Raw genomic sequence first — 19,280 nt, forward strand, 5'->3', positions numbered from 1 at the left:
TATGAGGCAAATGAGAAGGCACGTTACTTGACGCGATATTGGAAGGTGAAATTTTATAACTCATCGGCGCGTGTCGTCGCGAACTTTCATTGTTAGCCCCGCGCGACGATGCGTGTTTTAACATTCTGCGCTGCTGCTGCTGCTCGGCGATGATTCACTCGACGCGTGTGTAAGCACGACACATGTACGATGCAGGGATCCTTTCTCTACATCGTTGGCGCATTTGCATAGGCTAAATCGTATGGAAGCTAGGAGAAAATCGATTGAGAAAATCATTCACGTAACTCGACTCGTCGACTCGCGGCGACGGTGGCAGCTCGCGAAGCGCGTTATGTAGCGGACGCAGAAAATGCGCTAGCTAGCGTCTAACGCTCGTGAAACTCATTCTCGTCTGCGTGCGTGCCTCTGTGTGCGTGTAAGCAGTTGCGCATTTGTTTGTTTGTTTGTTATTTGTGTCCGTCGTATTATTTACTCGTCGTTTAAACTCGTGGAGTCGCGTCGATAGAGCCGACGACGTTAATTTCACAGACGTGATGTACTTCGTTGTTTTGTTTTGTTTTTATTTTTTTTTATTCATGACAGCAGTTTCCCATCTGCGCCTGATGGTGAAGAACCTTAGCTTATAATAACACAAACTATTGTACGGTTCGCGAATGAACCGTAATGGTTGGCACGACGACGCGAATATTTCGTTCCAAGTATTTTTAACGTATTTTAGCTCGTAAGGCGAATTTTGTAAATAGTTTAAATAATTAAGTCTGAGCATGTTTGCGCTGAGTATGATGCATGAGTGTGTGTCCGTACGCGTGTGCATTTGCAATTGTACGACGCTTCGATGAAGAATGACGATGACTAAACTCGATTCATCCGATGAATCGCGGATCCAAGTCGGAAAGTATAAGCTAACACTCGAAACTTTATAATGCAATCCGATAAGTATGGCGTTAAACTTTCTTACTAGACTCGGAAAAGCTATAAATCACTCTTAATGTTCCGACGAGCGAACGAGCTGCAAGAGACGCAACGCTCCGAGCTGCGAGAGAAATTCGGGATGAGAGCCAAGAAACGAGAATCAAATTAAGATTTTCCTCTATACCTATGCAAAAGACGAAAGATTTGTATGCTATTGTCATGTAAAACTCGGAAAATTTATGCATCTCGATCGGCGATATCTCACGATGTTGAATTTAATGCATTTCTAATTTGTTAAAAAAAGCTCCCTAATCGTTTGTTTCGTATACTTTAAATAGCAGATGAAATTCGTAGCAAAATCACGTACATCTACCTCTGAAGTCAGTGCGCTTGTATATATGAACTATTTAACTTGAATTGATTGAAATAGCCAACAAAAATTGTTTATGGTCTTGTAATTTTTCATTGCTTGTATAAACATTTTAAAATTTTGATTTCTACTTCAATAAATTATCTTTGGTTAAAAGTATATTTTTCAAACGAAAATTTAAAACACTACGATTCTGAGTAATTTTATGCCAAGATAAATATTGGAAAGCAGGAAAATTTATCTTAAACGTCTTTTCTTCTTCTCCCGTTAGCAAACTTTACGTTTGATTTTTTGTCAAATATTATCGATTTTTAATTTTTTACGGTTGTTAAAAAATTGTAAATAATGAAAAGATATGCCAATCTGTAAAAATAAGAACATGTTCGTTTTGATTAAGTGTAATCAGTTTATGAATTTGAATTGAAGGAAGAATCTGATTTTTTTCAAGTGTAAATAGTTCTCTAAATAATTTATAGTACATAAGTTTGATCTTGCAAACGAATGTGCATATTTTTTACAATTATTTTCAACGTATTGTACGAAAATCAAAGGAATTTAAAATAACCTGGAATTGGATGTATCGGTATGCTTTAAAATGGTTCATTAGATTTTTTTGTTTGAAATAGGAAAACTATAGCATAAAGCATTAATTTTCTTTTGGAAAATTTATGAATTTTGACAAAATGAGCTTTATAAATTATCAAATTGAAAAATTAACTTTAAATCGAATGCAAATTCTTTTAATTGCAAGATAGTAAATATTTTCTTCAAAATCCTAAAAAGAACAACACTTTGTAATGAACCACTGAAGATAATTGGAATTAAATCTGTCATAAAAAATGTACAAAACAAACAAAAATTCCATAAGTATTCTGTAAATACCTATAATTTATTATGAGAAAAAGTCTTGTACCACAAAAGTTGTACTGAAGAACAATTTCTTAAATCTTGTGATACATCCTCGTAAAATAGCCAATTTTTATAACGAGTCAACCTTTATTTATATGATTTAATAAAAATGTCCTGAACATTAAAAAACATTTTTGTTATAATAATTTATTGATCCTGCAAATATAAACCTACTTGCTGTATGCAGTATTACGAATTTTAAATATTTTGATATTGAATGAAAATTTGCATTCACTCTCTCAAATTAAAATTCAATTCTATTTTATAATTGTTCAACATTTTGGTACAAAAAGTATCATGCATATCAGATATGAATGATTAACACTTTTGCTATTGCAATGTTAACTAACCAAATGAACCTTAAAAATTTTTTAAAATTGAGAAATGTTTGGTGTTTTCTGAATAATTGGATTTGGAATAATTTTTAATTTAATGACGATTATTATTTATAAACAATTCATATTCAAGTCTAAGCAATAAAGATCAGTTGGATATTCTTGGAAACAATTTTATTAGACGAATTATTTATTTAAAATAATCTAAAATATATGTCGTTCACTTAAGTCTAGGAAAAATATAAGCAAAATATTTACAAGTAAAATAACAATAAAAAAGAGTAAAAATCACTTTACATAGGGTTTTGAATAAAAGCACATTTTTTCTTGCACCTGCTCATTTTTCATGTTTGCACAGTCGAACAAATCTTGATCTCATATGCATGCAAATTTCGTTATTTATTTCAATTTTTATCGTGGACCCCAATCATATAGTTCCAATTTATTAATTTCTATCATTAAGGTGTACTACAAGTATGTCTACATCTTATGCAAGTAGCCAATTAACTTCAAGTGTCATCTCGTCGCCTTGCAGATTCATCGTGACTTAACGAGGTTCTTGGTATAATAGGGAAACAGATAATAATATTTATACGAAGTCTCGTGACTGTTTGACTGCATCAAGGTAATAAGTGAAACATTGAAAAATCTTATTGCACAAAATCGCGAACAGTTGAAAATAAAAACTCGATATCAGGTGCCGAGGGGGAGAGGAGGTCTGATCTGTGCACGCGCCGACGATTAATAACGCACGCAAAGATTTGGCATCTCTTGTACCGAAAAAAAAATCGTCTACCTTGGCTGCATCTTGCAATTGATAAAGCTTTTGCAACTTGTAACAATTTCGCTCAATAGCAGCTTCGTAGTTTGTGTTTGGCAGAAAATGATGACACTTAACAAGAAAATACATTAACTTTCAATCAAAGCCTACATTCGCAAAATTAATTAATTATAAAATATAACAAAAAAACAAACATAATGACAAAATTATTCGGGTATATTCGGTCTTATCTTTAGCAATACTGCTTGAACTAAGTACGATAAATTTTTCAACCTATCTTGGAATGTCATTTTTCACGATAGGAATATTTTTATACACGTTCTTATTGCTACTCATATGCAAAGGTCTCTATATGAATGTAAATTTATCTTTTATTATCTCAGCTTTGCAATCTTTTCTTTCCTCATCTAGATGATCTTTTATATTTATGACTCGCGAAAAAGAAAAGTTTATACGAATCGAATCGTGACTCTATTCGTCTCAAAGGTGAGAATTGTCGAATCCGTTGCTCGTTCTTCCGGTCAGTCTGGGCAATTCCAGCGTTGACACTTTACCTTGATCGTTGACGAACGAACTGTTGTCGTGAGCTTCGACGTTATTGGTCGAGCTCTTTGGTGCTGGTCCACCAGGCATGAGGAACATCGTCAAGAAAAACATGATCGAACCTGCAAGCAAAAGCCGCAGCGTAATGAGATTTCGTATCGAGCTGGGAAGGCACAATGTAAAGGGGAAAATAATCGTGTATCATATTGTGCTTACTTATGAGATAGAAGCCGGCGTAGTAGATGTAGAGAGCTTCACGATAGCCGATGGCTTTGCTGGTTGGCTCGACGAGAATTGGCAAATTTCCACCGACGTTATTCATCACGAAGAGGAAAATACCGATCGTCGTAGATCTCATGCTCAAGGGTACTATCTCGACGAGAATAGCAAAGACAATGCCGAACCACATTTCCGCTGCAAAGTGAAATAAAAAAAAACGTTTTACAAAAATCGTCGGCTTCTTATGTCTCGATGGCAGGTCAATTATTCGACTGACCAAAAAAGTAAGAGATGCCGAGAGTTATCATAGCTCCGGTCGGGCTGAAATAAACCGAGCCAAAGGCAAATGGAGTGGCGATGAGTTGACTGATGGCTAGCACAGCCACGCGGGACCTGATGCCCATCTTGGCAACGAACTTGTCGCTGACGACACCACCGACGACGACACCTATGCTGCCGATGCCAATGGTCACTACGAAGAGCCACCAGCCCAGGTCGTAATCCGGAAAGTAGTCCCGGTAGAACAGGTCGCAGTTGTAGGCAAAAGTCATACCACCTGCACAATCACATAAAATGATGAACAAAGACGTAAAATGAAGGCGAGAAAAATAGTATAGGAGGAATAAAATGCTGCCGATGGAAAACTTACCGCAATGTCTGATACTGGCGGCGAGGCACAACAGAAGCACTCGAGGTTGAGTAATGACTTTCCATAGAGAGTCTTTTTTCTTGTTTTGCTTATTGGTGGTCTCCTCGCCGATGGTCGTTCTCTCGGGCTCTTTGATGGTCAGTCCAGTGAGTGCCGCCAAAATCAGGCCCACGATTCCCGCCGCGTAGTAGCAGACTCGCCAGCCCTGCGTAATCGGAAATTGAGTACACGCGAGTCGTGAGTCGCAAAAGACAATTTCTCCGGGTCTCGACTTACCAAATTCCAGGCGTTCATTTGAGGTACGTAGCGACCAACCGGAAAAGCGATTCCGTAGCCACCGTAAATGCCCCAATTGAAGATGGACATGACGAGGGCTCGCTTCTTCTCGGTGAACCAGTCGCTCAGCAGACCCGTTGACAAAGGATTGCAGCCGGCCTCCCTGTCGGAATGCAGTCATATAGCACGCGATACGATACCCTCGTGTGGTTTTCACGGATGCGTGAAGGCGATCGGTCATCGATCACAACTATGCTAATCGCGCGGCTCGTTTGCACAAATTTACGCGTTCGCGTCATAAATGCTGCACTCGCTGAATGTTCAATGTTTCTCGCGCTGATTGATTAATTAATACGCACGATAAACACTGTATACCGTCGATGCAGTGGCGGATTTGTGATGAAATTTTATACCCACAATGCGCAATGTCGAGCGCGATATCGATCTCGTATACGAGTCGGGACATGGCTTGAGAACTCTATATCAGCTCTTCTCGCGCAATTTCTGCTAGACGTTAATAGATATAGACAACAAACGATTGGATTGACGCGATTTTTTTTATTCTCTCTTCGAAACCACGTGCCTGAGCTTAATAAATTAATCTAGAGTCGAACGACGACAAGGCGTTGAGCAAAAAAAAATTAACATTCCAGCTATACGTACCCAGCGGCAGCGAGCATACGAAGGACGACTAGTTGCCAGTACTCCTTAACGGAACCCATGAGAATAATCGCTACGCTGAACACGAAGGTGCAAATCGTCAGCAGGCGAACTCTGAAAAATATAAAAAAACAACGTCGTACTTTTTGGTGAACATGATCTCGCTGAAAGGTGCAATTACAAAAATCATGCACGCCATGCGTTTGGAAACTTCTCATTCGACTCGTTTTTTTCCTTCTTTTAATCAATATCTGTCCGGATGTCGCTACTGCATGCGCGATTAATTGCAAAACGACGAGCCCGCGCGATCGAGATAAAAATAATTGAAACCTAGCGATCTGGTTGTAATTGATCGGCTTTACATCCGATCCAGCATCGCCGCTGTGATCGATAATTACTTCTGTTTTTTTCTCCCTCTATTTCATGTACCGCTCGAGTATAATAGTAGATAAAATCAAAACTTTGACGAATACGATGCGACGCACTCAAACCAAATTTCAGAGAGTAGCAAGTTCTATAATTAAGCTCGACGCGTCCGAAAGCGCAATTTTAAATCGAGCATGTACACCGCGCGCGGCATCGCACGGCTACACGTGACCAAAATGTTGAGAAGACTGCCAAACTATCTTGCTACAGAGAATTGTTCATCGGCCAAGTAATATCCTGGCGCAAAGCTCTCTTGTATGGTAATTATATAAGCGAGGCCATTTTCCGCGCTATGATTAATTAAATTCGTATAATTCATTAATAAGTTGGTTAATCAATGTATTATATACCGAGCTGGGAAAAAAAAATTTGAGTAGACATACACTGAACGAGTCGATGATTCCGAAGTAGGCGTTTAAATGTCATAATCAGCGATCGACGGAGGAAAAAAAGGTTACGATCGCGTAATGAGCGTAATAGGAATCGCGCAGACGGCGTAAAGAAAAAGATAAAGAGCTCGTAGCTCGCTCGACTTACCTGTTGAATTTATCCGCGGCGATGCCCAGGAGAATACCCATGATTGTGAACACCGCAATGAAGCTCGGACCAGCGAGAATCTGATAATCCAATCCCAGGCCATTTCTGTTCCACTCGCAGTAGCGCGTGCCATTCAATTCCAGCGATTCGCATCTGCAAATCGTTCGATAATGTCGTTATTATGTGTGTGTGTGCATACATCGAAGCACAATTTCGATGCCTACAACGCGTTTCGCCGCAAGTCACGGGTGAGCTAATTATTTTTGGTTTATTTGTACGACACGCTTTCGAGCGCTGCACTTGCGGTGACGAGTTAATTATCCCTCGGCGCTAAAAAAGGATGTTTTTTTTTCTAACAAAAGTAAGGCTCGATGTGTATAGTGCAATTATAGCTACATTTCAGTGCCACGCACACGTGCTCGCGCGCTTTTTACCACCTTCGGCGTGTTCTCCCGCGACGAATTTATATTTGTTATGCGATATAATCGTCGAGGAACAAATAAGTTCGCGTAATTAAATTTGTATACGCGACTGATTTTTTTCTTTTAACCCAGCGGAAGCGCATCGACGTCGGTGAAATAATTCACGTAATACGTAGTATTTCGCGCTCACAACCACGTTACACCAAAAAGAGAGACGCAATTATTTCTCGGTCGATTCGCTTTTCGACTCGTTGCGCCCAAGTGCGCTGCGACTGTATTAAATTTCAAGACATTCCTTGCACGCGGTTACATTATTTATCGCTGTAGCCGGTTGCATTGATACTCACGTTTCAGAATTGTTGGCTGTTTCGCATTGAACAGGCAGCTCGATCGTCGATAAGGTGGTCGAATTGAACTGACACGTTATGTCGCCGTACTGCAGGTCTATGGCGGTCGCCTTGCTCGTTACACCTGTCGATGCGAGAGAGAAAATATACTCTTATTCATTACCCTTTGACTATTTCTCTCTCTCTCTGCTATACAGCACGAGAGAGGGAGAGAGAAGACTGCCTATAAATTGACCCACTTACCAATCAGATAGTGTCCTAGTTCGCCGAGAACGTAACCGAGCGTAACTATCGCTACTGCGTACGGCTTGTAGAAGAGGTTCAATTTTTGCGTCACTGGTGTCAACATGTTGCCGCCTGAAAAAAAGGACATTTCTACGTCATTTTTTCATCATTATCACATCGATTCTTCGTGCTTTGTGACGATTAAACGTTCAGCTTTGATAGATCGCTTCCTAATTGACACTATGAAAACGAGCTTGCTATTACGTCGAGCTTTTTCCCGCTCAAAGTTTACTCGAAAGCTCAATTATTTTCTCAGCGCATCGAAGACGTACTTATGGCTGCTGACATTATGCATCCAAACAAAACAATAACATATGTCGAGTCGAATCCGAGCACGCGATGCAAGGCGTTAACGGCCTGAGCTTTTGCGCGCGTATCGTGTATGTTTACGCAGAGTTGAGAACGGCAAAAAAGCGGAAGCGCCTCGCGGCCCACGCGCCTCGTAGTTAGCGTTAGTGAACCAATAATAATTGTGCCTATAGACGGAACGCACCCACAGCCTCCGCAAGCCTCCAAACGTACGCGTCGCGATCTGTACCGTAATGAAATTTTCTAACGAGCATTATAAAACTGTCTCGTTACGAATATTCATGAAGCTGCACAGGTGTTGCCTATAGCTATATTATAGTATGCGTGTGTCCACAGTGTATATCGCGTATCGTGGCGAGACAATAATTACGACGGAGGCGTGGACTCGAGCTTGGCGCACCCAAGGCTGCACACGCGATCCTTATATGGGCTATATTATAAAAGTGACTCGATTAGTCGCCGAAAGAGAGAGACAACCGGATTCGGACGGCGAAACTTTCCTCAATTCGTTTATTGCAGTCGACAAAGCCCAGACGAGTCGTCATTTAACTTGCAGATTTTTCTGCCACTGCCGAGCTGTTATCCAATACATATCGTATACAAGCGCGTCGAGACTTTTCGTTTGTCCACCTATACGTACATATCGCACGTGCCCGTGAATAAATACGAGTACGAGTGTATAATACAGGTATCGGGTGTCGCTGCACTGGACTCGACGCTGTCGCATTCCTGTATCGTATAAAGACGCGCCCGCGTATCATCGAAGCGACTCGAGCACACGATTATCGGATTATATGCGCCGATGCGCTCATCGTCGTTCTAATACTCGCATACACATATCGCAGAGTGTAACTTACGCGTGTATACACATCGAGAGCTGCGAGTTTATGTATAATGATGCTGCGGAGAAAGGCTGTGCGCGGATCGTCTATGTGCGTATAGACTTGGCGCATGGGCATAACATAATGTATTTATGTACGTGCGACGTTGGCGCGGCTACCTTGAGCCAGAATCGACGAGTTGGAACGAACAAAAAAAAGACGCATATCGCCCGCGATTATAATTCTTGTAGTTAATACGATTTTCCGTGTAACCTTTTGACGCGATGCGTTCCTAATCTTCGCGACGAGTCTCGCGCTGATTTTCTTTTCCGTTTACTGCGCCGCTAATTGAACCGCGTGTCTGCACAAAGACTTACCAACTTCTCCTTCCGATCGACATCCCGAGATACATTAATTTACTTCGATACGATGTTATATTTGATCTGTCGGCTGAGCGAGCCGCAAGTGATTAATTGTAATTGTAACCAACTATACTCTCAAAGCTTATTATAAATTGAGCTGCGATATCTCTTTTTTTTTCCTTTTTTACGAAGCTGACACATATCGACTTTTTGTGGCGAAAACTTATCGCCGCGAGTCTTCGTCTTTGGCGAGGAAAAAAAATCCGGGAGCTTTAAGGCATGATTGATGCACGACGCATCATGAATCGATCAGCGAGACGCACCGTGATGCCGATATAGCCGCACGTACTGCACTTTGCACTTCGGCAAATCAATACGCAATGAATTGGATCATTTCTTTGTGCGGAAATAAAAATAATCATGAGTTCGTGATATTACACGCTCGTGCAACGACGATGAGATGTGCAATAAAGACTTTAGTACAATATCCTATGAAAGAGTTTTTTTTCAGAAAAACGAGCTTCCTGTCGAACCAAGTGAAATGATCAACAACCATGCAAGAGATAAACCCTAAAGCCTGACAAGCGCGACGTAAATTTAAACAACTACTGCTCCGAACATTACGAATTTTCCTCGATAAAGCAATTATCCGTACAGAACCTGAATAGGCAACAGAAGTAAACACTAACTAAACACGTATCGATTCATTAGTTTATATTGTGAATGTGAAATGGAATTTCCTATTCACCCGATGTTCGTCGCTGCGCTCATGCCAAACATGATATAATTCCTCGTGTATATATATTGATGAAACACGAGTCGACGCGCAAAATTGACGAAAACGATAAAACACAATGCGCGCGAGTTTGCGCGTAAAATAAAGTTCACGGCCGCTTCGAACGAACTGTCTGCGAGTTGTAAGAAAAAAAAACAACAGGAGAACGAGAGAAACAAAAACAAAACCTCGACTTTTGTTAGCCGATGAGGACAGCTGACGATGAATTGTATATATAAACACTCGTTAGAGAAGGTATAAGTCTGTTCGTCCGAGCACGCGACTAATTATTCAATTAGTTTGGCACGAGAATGATGAAGCTGCTTAGACTTATTTTTCGTTCGTTCGAGCTTTTTTTGGATAAATGACACTGTAAGAAATTCTTCCGATTCGAATGTGAGCTTTTTCAATCAACGTGGTAAAAAAACGACACTGTATATACCGGCGTAATTATTAATACCTTTGTATGAATATAGCTGTCAGCATCTTTTAGATAAACTGGAAAATTAAGTTTACGCGAGCAGTAAAATGTATCTCAGAAAAGTAATTGAAAACTCGACCACACGATTCAACGTATAAACATTTTAATTTAATCCTCTGAATGTTGAAGGTGTTGAGAGAATATTATCATTAATTAATGGTACATATAAGTATGCAAAACAGTCTCACACAAGAGAAAAACCATTCAATTTGAATCGAAGTGGCGAGATATAAATTTTTTGTGTAAATAAAGAAGCAGACTGAAGAAAAAATTAACTTAGCAGGAGAATAATAAGCTCTGGATAAGCTCAGATTTAATGACTAATGAAATGTAAATGAACGTACAATAATCATATTCCATAAGTAAATAAATAATGAGGTGAATTCGAATGGAAATGTATAATATTATTATTATAAAAAATTAGATCCGTTTCAAATAATTGTCAATTTTCATGTTTTGTTTGTGTGTCAAGGATAACTGGATGAGCATAAGCGATTACGAGTAAAATGAGCGAAAAAATTTTGAATAACTAATATAATCAAGTTTTTCGGATGGATCTACTAGAGTAGCATAAAAAACTTACCAGTAAGTCAATTTAATCAAGTTTAATTTTCTAGCTTATGGTCGGATCTTACATCAACAAATACTGGCACCAAATGTAGATCACTTGGAGCACCGATGGCTCCAATGAAAATGTAACGTTCACGCTGTCACAACTAACCAACTAACGACGCGATTCTGTCTAGTTTGGGACCCATATATATTTATTCGTTAAGATAGATAAGTTCAAATAAAGCCTACTCATGGTATTTAGAATCAGTCGATGGTCTTTTACGTGCTTCAAGTCGACTATGCACGATATCATGAACTATCATGTCTAGTGTGCATAGCTCACTTGTATTCTCGAGCCTCCTCGGAGATTTTATCTAAACACGCGCAACAGCTCATTAATTGTTGAGATGAGTTCGTTCGTTATTGTTCATCGTTACGGTAAAGATACTACGGCTAGATATATTAATAAAATGACGTCAGCAAAAATGTTGAGCATAGTAGTATTACACGAGTAATTTGAGCAATTTAACAATGTACTTTGCTACGTCTACATAGTCTCACTCTTGGTAAATTAATGACGATTTTTCGAACTATTTTCATCAGCCCCACCGTCACGAATGAAAATTCATACGATTTCATGGTTTGATTATAAATCAGGCCAAAGGTACTTATGAGACTTCAAGCGCCGAGACGACGATCGATGAGCGGAGAGTAAGCCATTTCCAGTATACGCGCGGGCCGGAAATTCAGTTGAACGATCTATCAAGGCGATGCACATCAAAGCTCGAGGCGTGCAAACGTCGTGCGGCTCCGAGTGCAGGCTCGAGTGTGTGTGCGCGCCAATTAACGAAACTATACAAACGACGAGTCGCGTAACGCACGAGGATGATTACGACGCGTAAACTCCACACGCCTCTCTCCCGATTGATCATTGTAACGGTATCGTATTGCGACGAAATGCGACTCGATTTGGAGAACAAAAATAATTGAAAATGAAAATTCGCTCGAGAGAGTATACACTGCTCGAGCTTTTTTGCATCTGGCGCACCCCCCGACATCAACGCTCGACGTGTACGAAAATAGATTGTAATCAGGTTGTTTTCCTTTCATTTTCCATCGGCGTCATTTCGTTCGACTCCGATGGTATACAGCGATGTACCCCCTGCCGAGTGACCTGAGCTTTTTTCACAATTAGTATTCTCATAGCTCCGATGTTCGATCCAATTTTTGTACTTACACCGAGTATAACAAGCTATAGCGAATCCCCAGTAGACGAAGTTTTCAACTCTGATATTTCGCAACGCAGCCTCGGCGCGATCAGCCGACCGAGAACGATAATGAAATTTACTTGGATTATATTCCACCGTCGTCGATAATTCGAGGTGCGATAAGCACGCCGGTAATAATGATCCGAGAAAGTCGAGTCGCAGTCATCCACTCTATATCAAGCTGACCATGGCCGTCGATCGGCCATTACATTGCGAAGCTTAAAATGCGTGTGCTACATCGCTGCGCACACGTGCAGAAACGGAGATATATCGACGTCGACCCCGACGATAAACGTGCAATTCCTGTAGGGTTGTAAGTAGTACGCGCGACTGGCTAATTGAATTTCGTGTAATTATTATTATAGCAACCTGCTAACTCGGAACCTTATCAATGACTCGGAAAATTTTCTTTGCTGTTCTCAAAGGTATTTTTGAGTAATTTATCCGATCCAAGCGTAACCTTTAGATCATTTATTTATTCATTTACACGAATCGATCGGTCAGAATCGTCTAATTAAGAATAATCAAAAGTCGGAGAAAAAAATCGGTCGATAGATAACGGCACGTGAGTTATGCTCGTGCGGGCGCACACATATAATACCAATGTGGAAATGTCAAGGTGATGCAGGCGCTTGCAAATCCGGTTGCCATGGCTTGCACTTAAAACCGAGGCTCGCCAACCACCGCCTGTACACGTGTGCACTCGACTTAAATATGTGTGTATGTGCTACTGAATCACATTCCATTGCACAACGGATCAATAACAAATTCATCGCATTCGCTGCGAATGCATGTCTCTGTTATCGGACGTATGATTTTCAAGCTCAAATCGCAAGTTGAAAAATATGCATTTCCAAGTAAGTACGATGAACTGCAAAAATTTTAAGCGATGAACGAACATTATAATAAAATAATACATGATGATTTCATTTATCGTGCAAGTTTCAAGTAATACAAATTGTATGGTAAAAATGATTGACAAAATAAGATTATTTTTTCATTATGCACGTCAAATTTTTTTCATAAATTAGTGGTTCTTTAAGCGATTTCTTCATTACTGCAGAGCTGCTGTATCCGGAAACAGCACAAATAGCTTACCAATTTACATCTCGCAAACAATATTAATTCGCAGAAAATTTAAGATTACAAGAATTCTTGGCGCGTTGCATAAAGCATCATGATTCGCTCATCAGTCATCCAGCGTCATAAAATGTTATTGGCCAATTGAAAGGATGAAGAAGAAAAAAATGAGTTCGACGCGTAAATCATACACAACGTGTAGTACCACACCTATAAGCGAGTGATCCACGTGCTCAGGATCCGAGACTCTTTCAAGTCCAGTCCGCATAGCACCATATTATATATAAGGTTTGACAAACGAGCATTGGAACGAGGCTAGCGCGTGAAAAGAAATAGAAAAAAATGAAAAAGAAAAAAAATTGAACGATCGAGTAGTCAAGAATAGGAGGATTTTTCACACGTCGCGAATAAATTTTATGCACTCGAGTAATAATAAGAGCCTTGAACCGACGCACTCACATCTTCATTGCTCAAAACACTTTATAACCAATTATATAAATAATGTTGCGATTTATTTAACATATAAGAGCCATTTGATTTACTCGGTGGTTTCTCTCGTAATGATTTCGCTCGTTGTAACCCAGAGAACTTGACTGTGACAACGACCATCTTTATGATACCGAAAAATTAAATCAAACGTACCATACACCTGCGCAATCATTAATCTGATTGTAAGATCGAGAGCTCGTTGCAATGGCACATACAAGCGTAGGAAGTAATTTCGCTCTTCTTCTCTGTTACTAGCGACGATACATATAATACACGTAATACATTATATCGTAAAAGGCAATTTACACGCTGACACGTGTGAGCCGCGAAGATGCTTGTTTTTATTGTTGATGCTCGAGTTGGGGCAATTTAATAAAGTGCATTCGGACGGCACTCCGGACGCGAAGCGTGTCGCGAGCTCCTCGTTGTCGGCCGATGCATCTCGAGCATCGTGGACCGCGACGCACTGCTACACGCGCGCTCATGTATATAGCGAGACTCGCGTTTTATGCAATGGCTGATGCCCCTGCTAATAACTTTGATACGCAATTTGTGCGATTTATGTTTGCGAAAAGGCCAATATTTCTCAGAGCAATAGGAATTTTATGTAAACGATGCGGCGGCAAATGTCAAGCAACGAATTCATCGAAGCTACAACGCGCAATGCTCTGATTGACGAGATGGTCCGGATTTACGATCGTGTTGTACCGTATTCATTGCAGTGTCCTTTCCCCGTGACGCTAACGAATTAACCCAATCTGACTCTTCTAGGGGTGTACGAGTACCGAAAAAAATTCGTTCGAATTCAATTTTTTTCAATAATGTAACAGAGTGAGGAAAAATTTAGTTTTTCATAAAAACGAAGGTAGCAGTATTATTCAATTTTAAATTATAAAAACGTATTCTACGAAAATATCGAATTATTCCGATCGTGGGCAACGATATATTTTTGGGGCTGACACGTTAATTAGAGCTGCCGGCTCTCTGCTGTGCAATTATCATCGATAATCTGAAGAATGGAGATTTATGACATATATATTAGGGTGATTCGCTTTTGCAAAAATGTTAAAAATTGCTCTTACGTCATGGTGATTTTTAAAGTTCAAGTCTTTAAGAAAAGAAAGCCGGGTTCAGAATCTCTGAAAAGTGTCGGGAATCGGTGTCGATAGATTTTTTAAGTTTAAAAACGTGCTCATAAAAAGGAGTAAAATCGGTCAACCGTTCAAATTATTTTAAACTCTGTTTTGAGAGTAAAAATAATCTAAACAATACATTTTCTAACGTATTTTTGTCTGAAAAATCAAATGACGTACCTAGTCAGTTTTGACCCAGGAGTAGGATTTCATTGAAAAAAATACACTTTTTCGATCTTTTTTTTTGCAAATTTGGCAAAGTTCATTTTCGAGCGAGGGGCAAATGGACAAAAGTCATCTAGAAAATTTTTTTACACTACCCAAATCTAGGATTTTTTATGACAAATCCAGCGGTATATATTAGTATACACATTAATATTATTTTAATGCAGAAAAGTCTGACTTTATCCCAAAATACAACATTAAAAAATTGAAAAATCAAAAAATTTATTCGTTGTTTCAAGAAAATGGCTGAATATAATCACTCATGAAAAAAATTGCATACAACTACCTGATAGGTTTTTTTCTCACCTTTCCAACGCCATTTTCAGATTCAAAAAATTTGATGGGACAGAGATACAGCTGTTTTTTTACGATGCACTTTTGTAGCTTAAAATCCAATAATTCTGAGCTAGCTCTATTCATTAAAAAACTAGCGAAGCATTATAAAAATAATATGAAGTAAAATATTATACAATACCGCAATTGAATCGAAAAAATGCGAGTATTCGGAAAAATTTAGTTATTCGAATTTTCCTAACTCTGCTTGAACTTGACTCGAACTCAACAAGTCAGATTCAAGACGAACGAAACTGAAAAAATCAAATACTCTCATACCCCTACTGTCGTCATCGTGGTTAACCACACATTTTCTCCGATCCTATTACGAGCTTATATTTTCTATTTACATAAAATATAAATGCATGTACGCGGCAAAGCCATGACGTCGAGAAGAGGAACGACTGGAAAGTAGTATATCCGCGCGCGAATATAGAGTCACGCGTAGTGGGTTTTACCCGTCGAGAACTGCAGTCGATATCCAATTCACTCTGGACGTTTTTCAAATGTCAAAGGTACTTGCCAATGATTCACTTACCGTCGGTAAGACGATTTCGGTCGGTCGTCTTCGTACCCAATGTGATCGCTGTTATTCGAAAAATGTATTTTCAAAACTTTTATTATATTTAGATTAGCAATTAGCTTCCATCGAATTGTCGATCGGTGTGATCTACGTGCCTCTGCTGCACTACTGCGCGAACACATTAAAATCGTTGATATTTACTTCATGATGCAAAAAGGCTCGACGCGAATTAATTAAAATCAAGAATGCAATAAAAATCTCGCGATGACGTCGATTTTTCATGGGCGTGCTCACGCACTTCTCTCTCTCTTTCTCTCTCGTACCAATTCAATTTTTCCTGATTTACACAATTTACTTACGTTCATCGCCTGTTGCGGTAATTAAAATAAATGAATAGCAAGACACATAAAAAATGTCGGCTAATTCGAGATATCTTGCATTATGCTTATTTTATATGAAACGTTTTTTTCTTTATTAATCGTGTGTCACTGTTGTCCGTTTACGTATACAAACATTGGAATAACTTAGAACCGTCAACCTTGTTTTCTCTGATTGCTCTAAGGTAATCTCGAGTCAGAGAAGAATTTCGATGAATAATATAAAATCGTAAAAAAAAGTTTATATGTAGCATTTACAATCGTGTCCCAAGAGACTAATAAACGCGTCGCACAAAACGGATACACGTATTGAGAGTTTATGGGAAACGTTGAACAAATATAAATTACAAAGATCGACACAAGATGTGGTAATTTTATTGCTGCAAAAGGCTAAATCGCAGATCAGTTTTTTTCCGCAATCGATTCGATACACCGCGACGAGAGATACGAGTCAACGTTTGTCCATCCCTGAACGATGGGCCTTGCTTCTAATGACCTCTTCTTTTCAAAGTTCGATTTTGGTAACGTCGAATAATTCACAATAACAACACACAAATGGCAATAATCTTGGCTTTGTTCTGTTTTTTATGCGTTCATTTACATTTACGATGGAGCACAATACGATATTTAAAACGTTACGACAATTACACGAATAGATTATAGATACTCATCGATAATCATTATAAAAAAAGATGAATGCTGAACGATGATTGATGTTTGACTTTTCCGCATAGAAGCAACAATTTAAAAACTTGGAAATTCATATGATTTTCCTGAATCAGATTTAGGACCAGGAAGGAGAAGAAAAAAATGACAGAACGCACGAAAATATATAAATTTTGTTTTCTAACGATAAAATACCATGAGCACAACTGGTAGATTCGTCGAATTCATTAGCAAACGGCAAAGATTTATCTTTTTTTTAATCATTAGGCTACCGTGCTTCGCAGCGATTATAATTATTATCATTTTATAAAGAGCAGCTAATGATGGAAATACACTGTATACATTGATCACACCCATGCAGAATATTATAAAACGAATAAGTAAATGGAAAAAAAATGTTTAAATAATGCGAGAAAAATAAATAGCACGTCCAGCTCTCGTAAATCATACATCTCCATAGGAGCTGTAATGTATAATTACAATACATTAAATAAACATCAGTCAAGGATTCGCTAAGCGTAAAATGTATACTTATAATATCGAGAGAGAAAAAATTCATAAGCTCTAATAGTTGAAAATCGGAAAAATGTCGATGCGCGTGTAAGCGAGACTCGAATACACACATCCGATCCTCGGATAGAAATTGCGGCCTTTGGCCTCACGGACAAAACAAATATGTACGATAAAGTCAGGTCGCGAAATGCAATTATTCGTATAACGAACCGTACGTCGTGAGTATAACGCCTGTGTACAGTTGCCAGTGCTGCGTCATGCGCAAGCAGAATCGGCCGTATATTAGTTTCCTTCGTGGAATATTATTTTCTTATTCTCTTTTTTTTTCCTCACTTTCCACAGTCGAAGCTATCATAATTGCGACGCAATGCCGCAGCCATACACACACGCACGAGGTGCGATATAAACGGAAGAAAAAAAATTTCACGCGACAGGTGCTACACTTTATATTATTATTAGAATATCTCGGCGCTGCGTGCGAAAAAGGAAGATAAAAAATGTGCGTGTTTATTATGAGCTATGTGCACGATGTTGTTGTTGCGTCGGAGCGATGACTACGTTTGTGCATTAAATGAGCGATGTCTCCATAGTAGCCGTTTCCATGAATAAACAAGTCGTGCGTGTAAGCAATAATCAAACTGTTACAAATACTTGGACGCATATAAATACATGCATCGCATTAAAAACAACGAGATCTCAGCGAGTACCAACAAAGTATCCAACACATTCCCGGGAGTCACTGATTGCACCAATCGTTCAGTGAGAAAAATGGCCAAATTTTCAGCTAAAAGCTGCATATCTTACACGCAAACTCGTATACACACACACTCACCGGTACTTTGTTCCCCTTGACTGATCCTCAAGACACCTTTGCTCTTCATTCGCGACCCGTCCAGCTGTTTCGCGACTACACGACATAGACGCTTTACTGCACGTCAACGCACATTTGCAGCCGCATAAGTAAATACTGGAGCACACGTCGACGGACACACACGACTCGATGGCAATCCCGAGATCAGAGGAGACACAAGGGAGTGTCCTAAGGATCGAGCGGAGACTCGATCGATTTCAAGCCTCGCATTTATTATATATGAGCCGGCCGAGTCTTTTATGCTTCTGGCTTAGATCGCCTTTGAGGCAGAGAGGGAGATGGCTCGCGCGCGCGGCCGGCTAATCCCGCACTGTGCAGTGCTGTGTTTGTTGCTGCGCCTATGATACACATAAATGCATTTCTATGCACGAATATATGCACACATGCATCCGAGGCATTCTAAATCCCAGCTAAGCCTGGCGAGCGCCGCTGGTCACATGTACCGACTGTTTGCGAGAGAGAGAGAGAGACGAAGGTGGGAGGGAATATAAAGCGATCGTGGCTACTCCAACTCGTGTATAGATAGACGTGTAGCATGCACCGCCGAGCGAATGGACAGATCCTCAAGGACCCGAGGCTCTCATCGGATCGTCTTCCGATCGATGCACAACTGGACTTGACAATCGTCATTTTCTCAGCTGTTGCAGCGACAAATAGAAACTTATCCGGACGTTTGATAATCAAGGTCGTTTATATTGTGAAATATCACGCACAGGTCCTAGCTGTCCTAGCGGTGTGTAATATTGATTTTGGAGTCACGGCTCAAGGATACACAAGCCCAGTTGGGACGAGGATTACAATCCACCCGATAACATCGAGGATGAGCTGCGC

The 19,280-nt window shown here is 39.7% G+C and overlaps 1 protein-coding gene across 2 annotated transcripts; it reads right to left on the reverse strand.

The window, feature by feature from the left end:
• Positions 1-2,683: 2,683 nt before the first annotated feature.
• On the reverse strand, positions 2,684-18,642 carry LOC106658713 (putative metabolite transport protein HI_1104). Of its 2 annotated transcripts, none has more exons than XM_014380795.2 (10): positions 18,411-18,642; positions 7,630-7,743; positions 7,387-7,510; positions 6,618-6,770; positions 5,658-5,768; positions 4,995-5,157; positions 4,719-4,923; positions 4,347-4,625; positions 4,067-4,264; positions 2,684-3,972 (listed from the first exon to the last, which is right to left on the reverse strand). In XM_014380795.2, exons 1-10 carry the CDS (start codon positions 18,457-18,459, stop codon positions 3,788-3,790), a joined length of 1,581 nt encoding a protein of 526 aa, XP_014236281.1. In that variant the 5' UTR covers positions 18,460-18,642; the 3' UTR covers positions 2,684-3,787. The 2 variants fall into 2 exon arrangements, with proteins under 2 accessions (XP_014236281.1, XP_014236282.1); XM_014380796.2 differs by lacking the exon at positions 18,411-18,642 and adding an exon at positions 11,003-11,276.
• Between the last annotated feature and the right edge of the window lie 638 nt (positions 18,643-19,280).

This window comes from Trichogramma pretiosum, unplaced genomic scaffold (genome assembly GCF_000599845.2).
Source record: "Trichogramma pretiosum strain Unisexual culture from Peru unplaced genomic scaffold, Tpre_2.0 scaffold28, whole genome shotgun sequence".
Taxonomy (NCBI): Eukaryota; Metazoa; Arthropoda; class Insecta; order Hymenoptera; family Trichogrammatidae; genus Trichogramma; species Trichogramma pretiosum.

Coding starts and splice junctions, on each gene's coding strand:
- LOC106658713 (XM_014380795.2), bottom strand. CDS start 18,459: ATGAAGAGCAAAGGTGTCTTGAGGATCAGTCAAGGGGAACAAAGTACC. Junction 5,769..6,617: donor GCCGCGGATAAATTCAACAG/GTAAGTCGAGCG, acceptor TATATTTTTCAG/AGTTCGCCTGCTGACGATTT. Junction 4,265..4,346: donor CGGCATCTCTTACTTTTTTG/GTCAGTCGAATA, acceptor TTCACTTTGCAG/CGGAAATGTGGTTCGGCATT.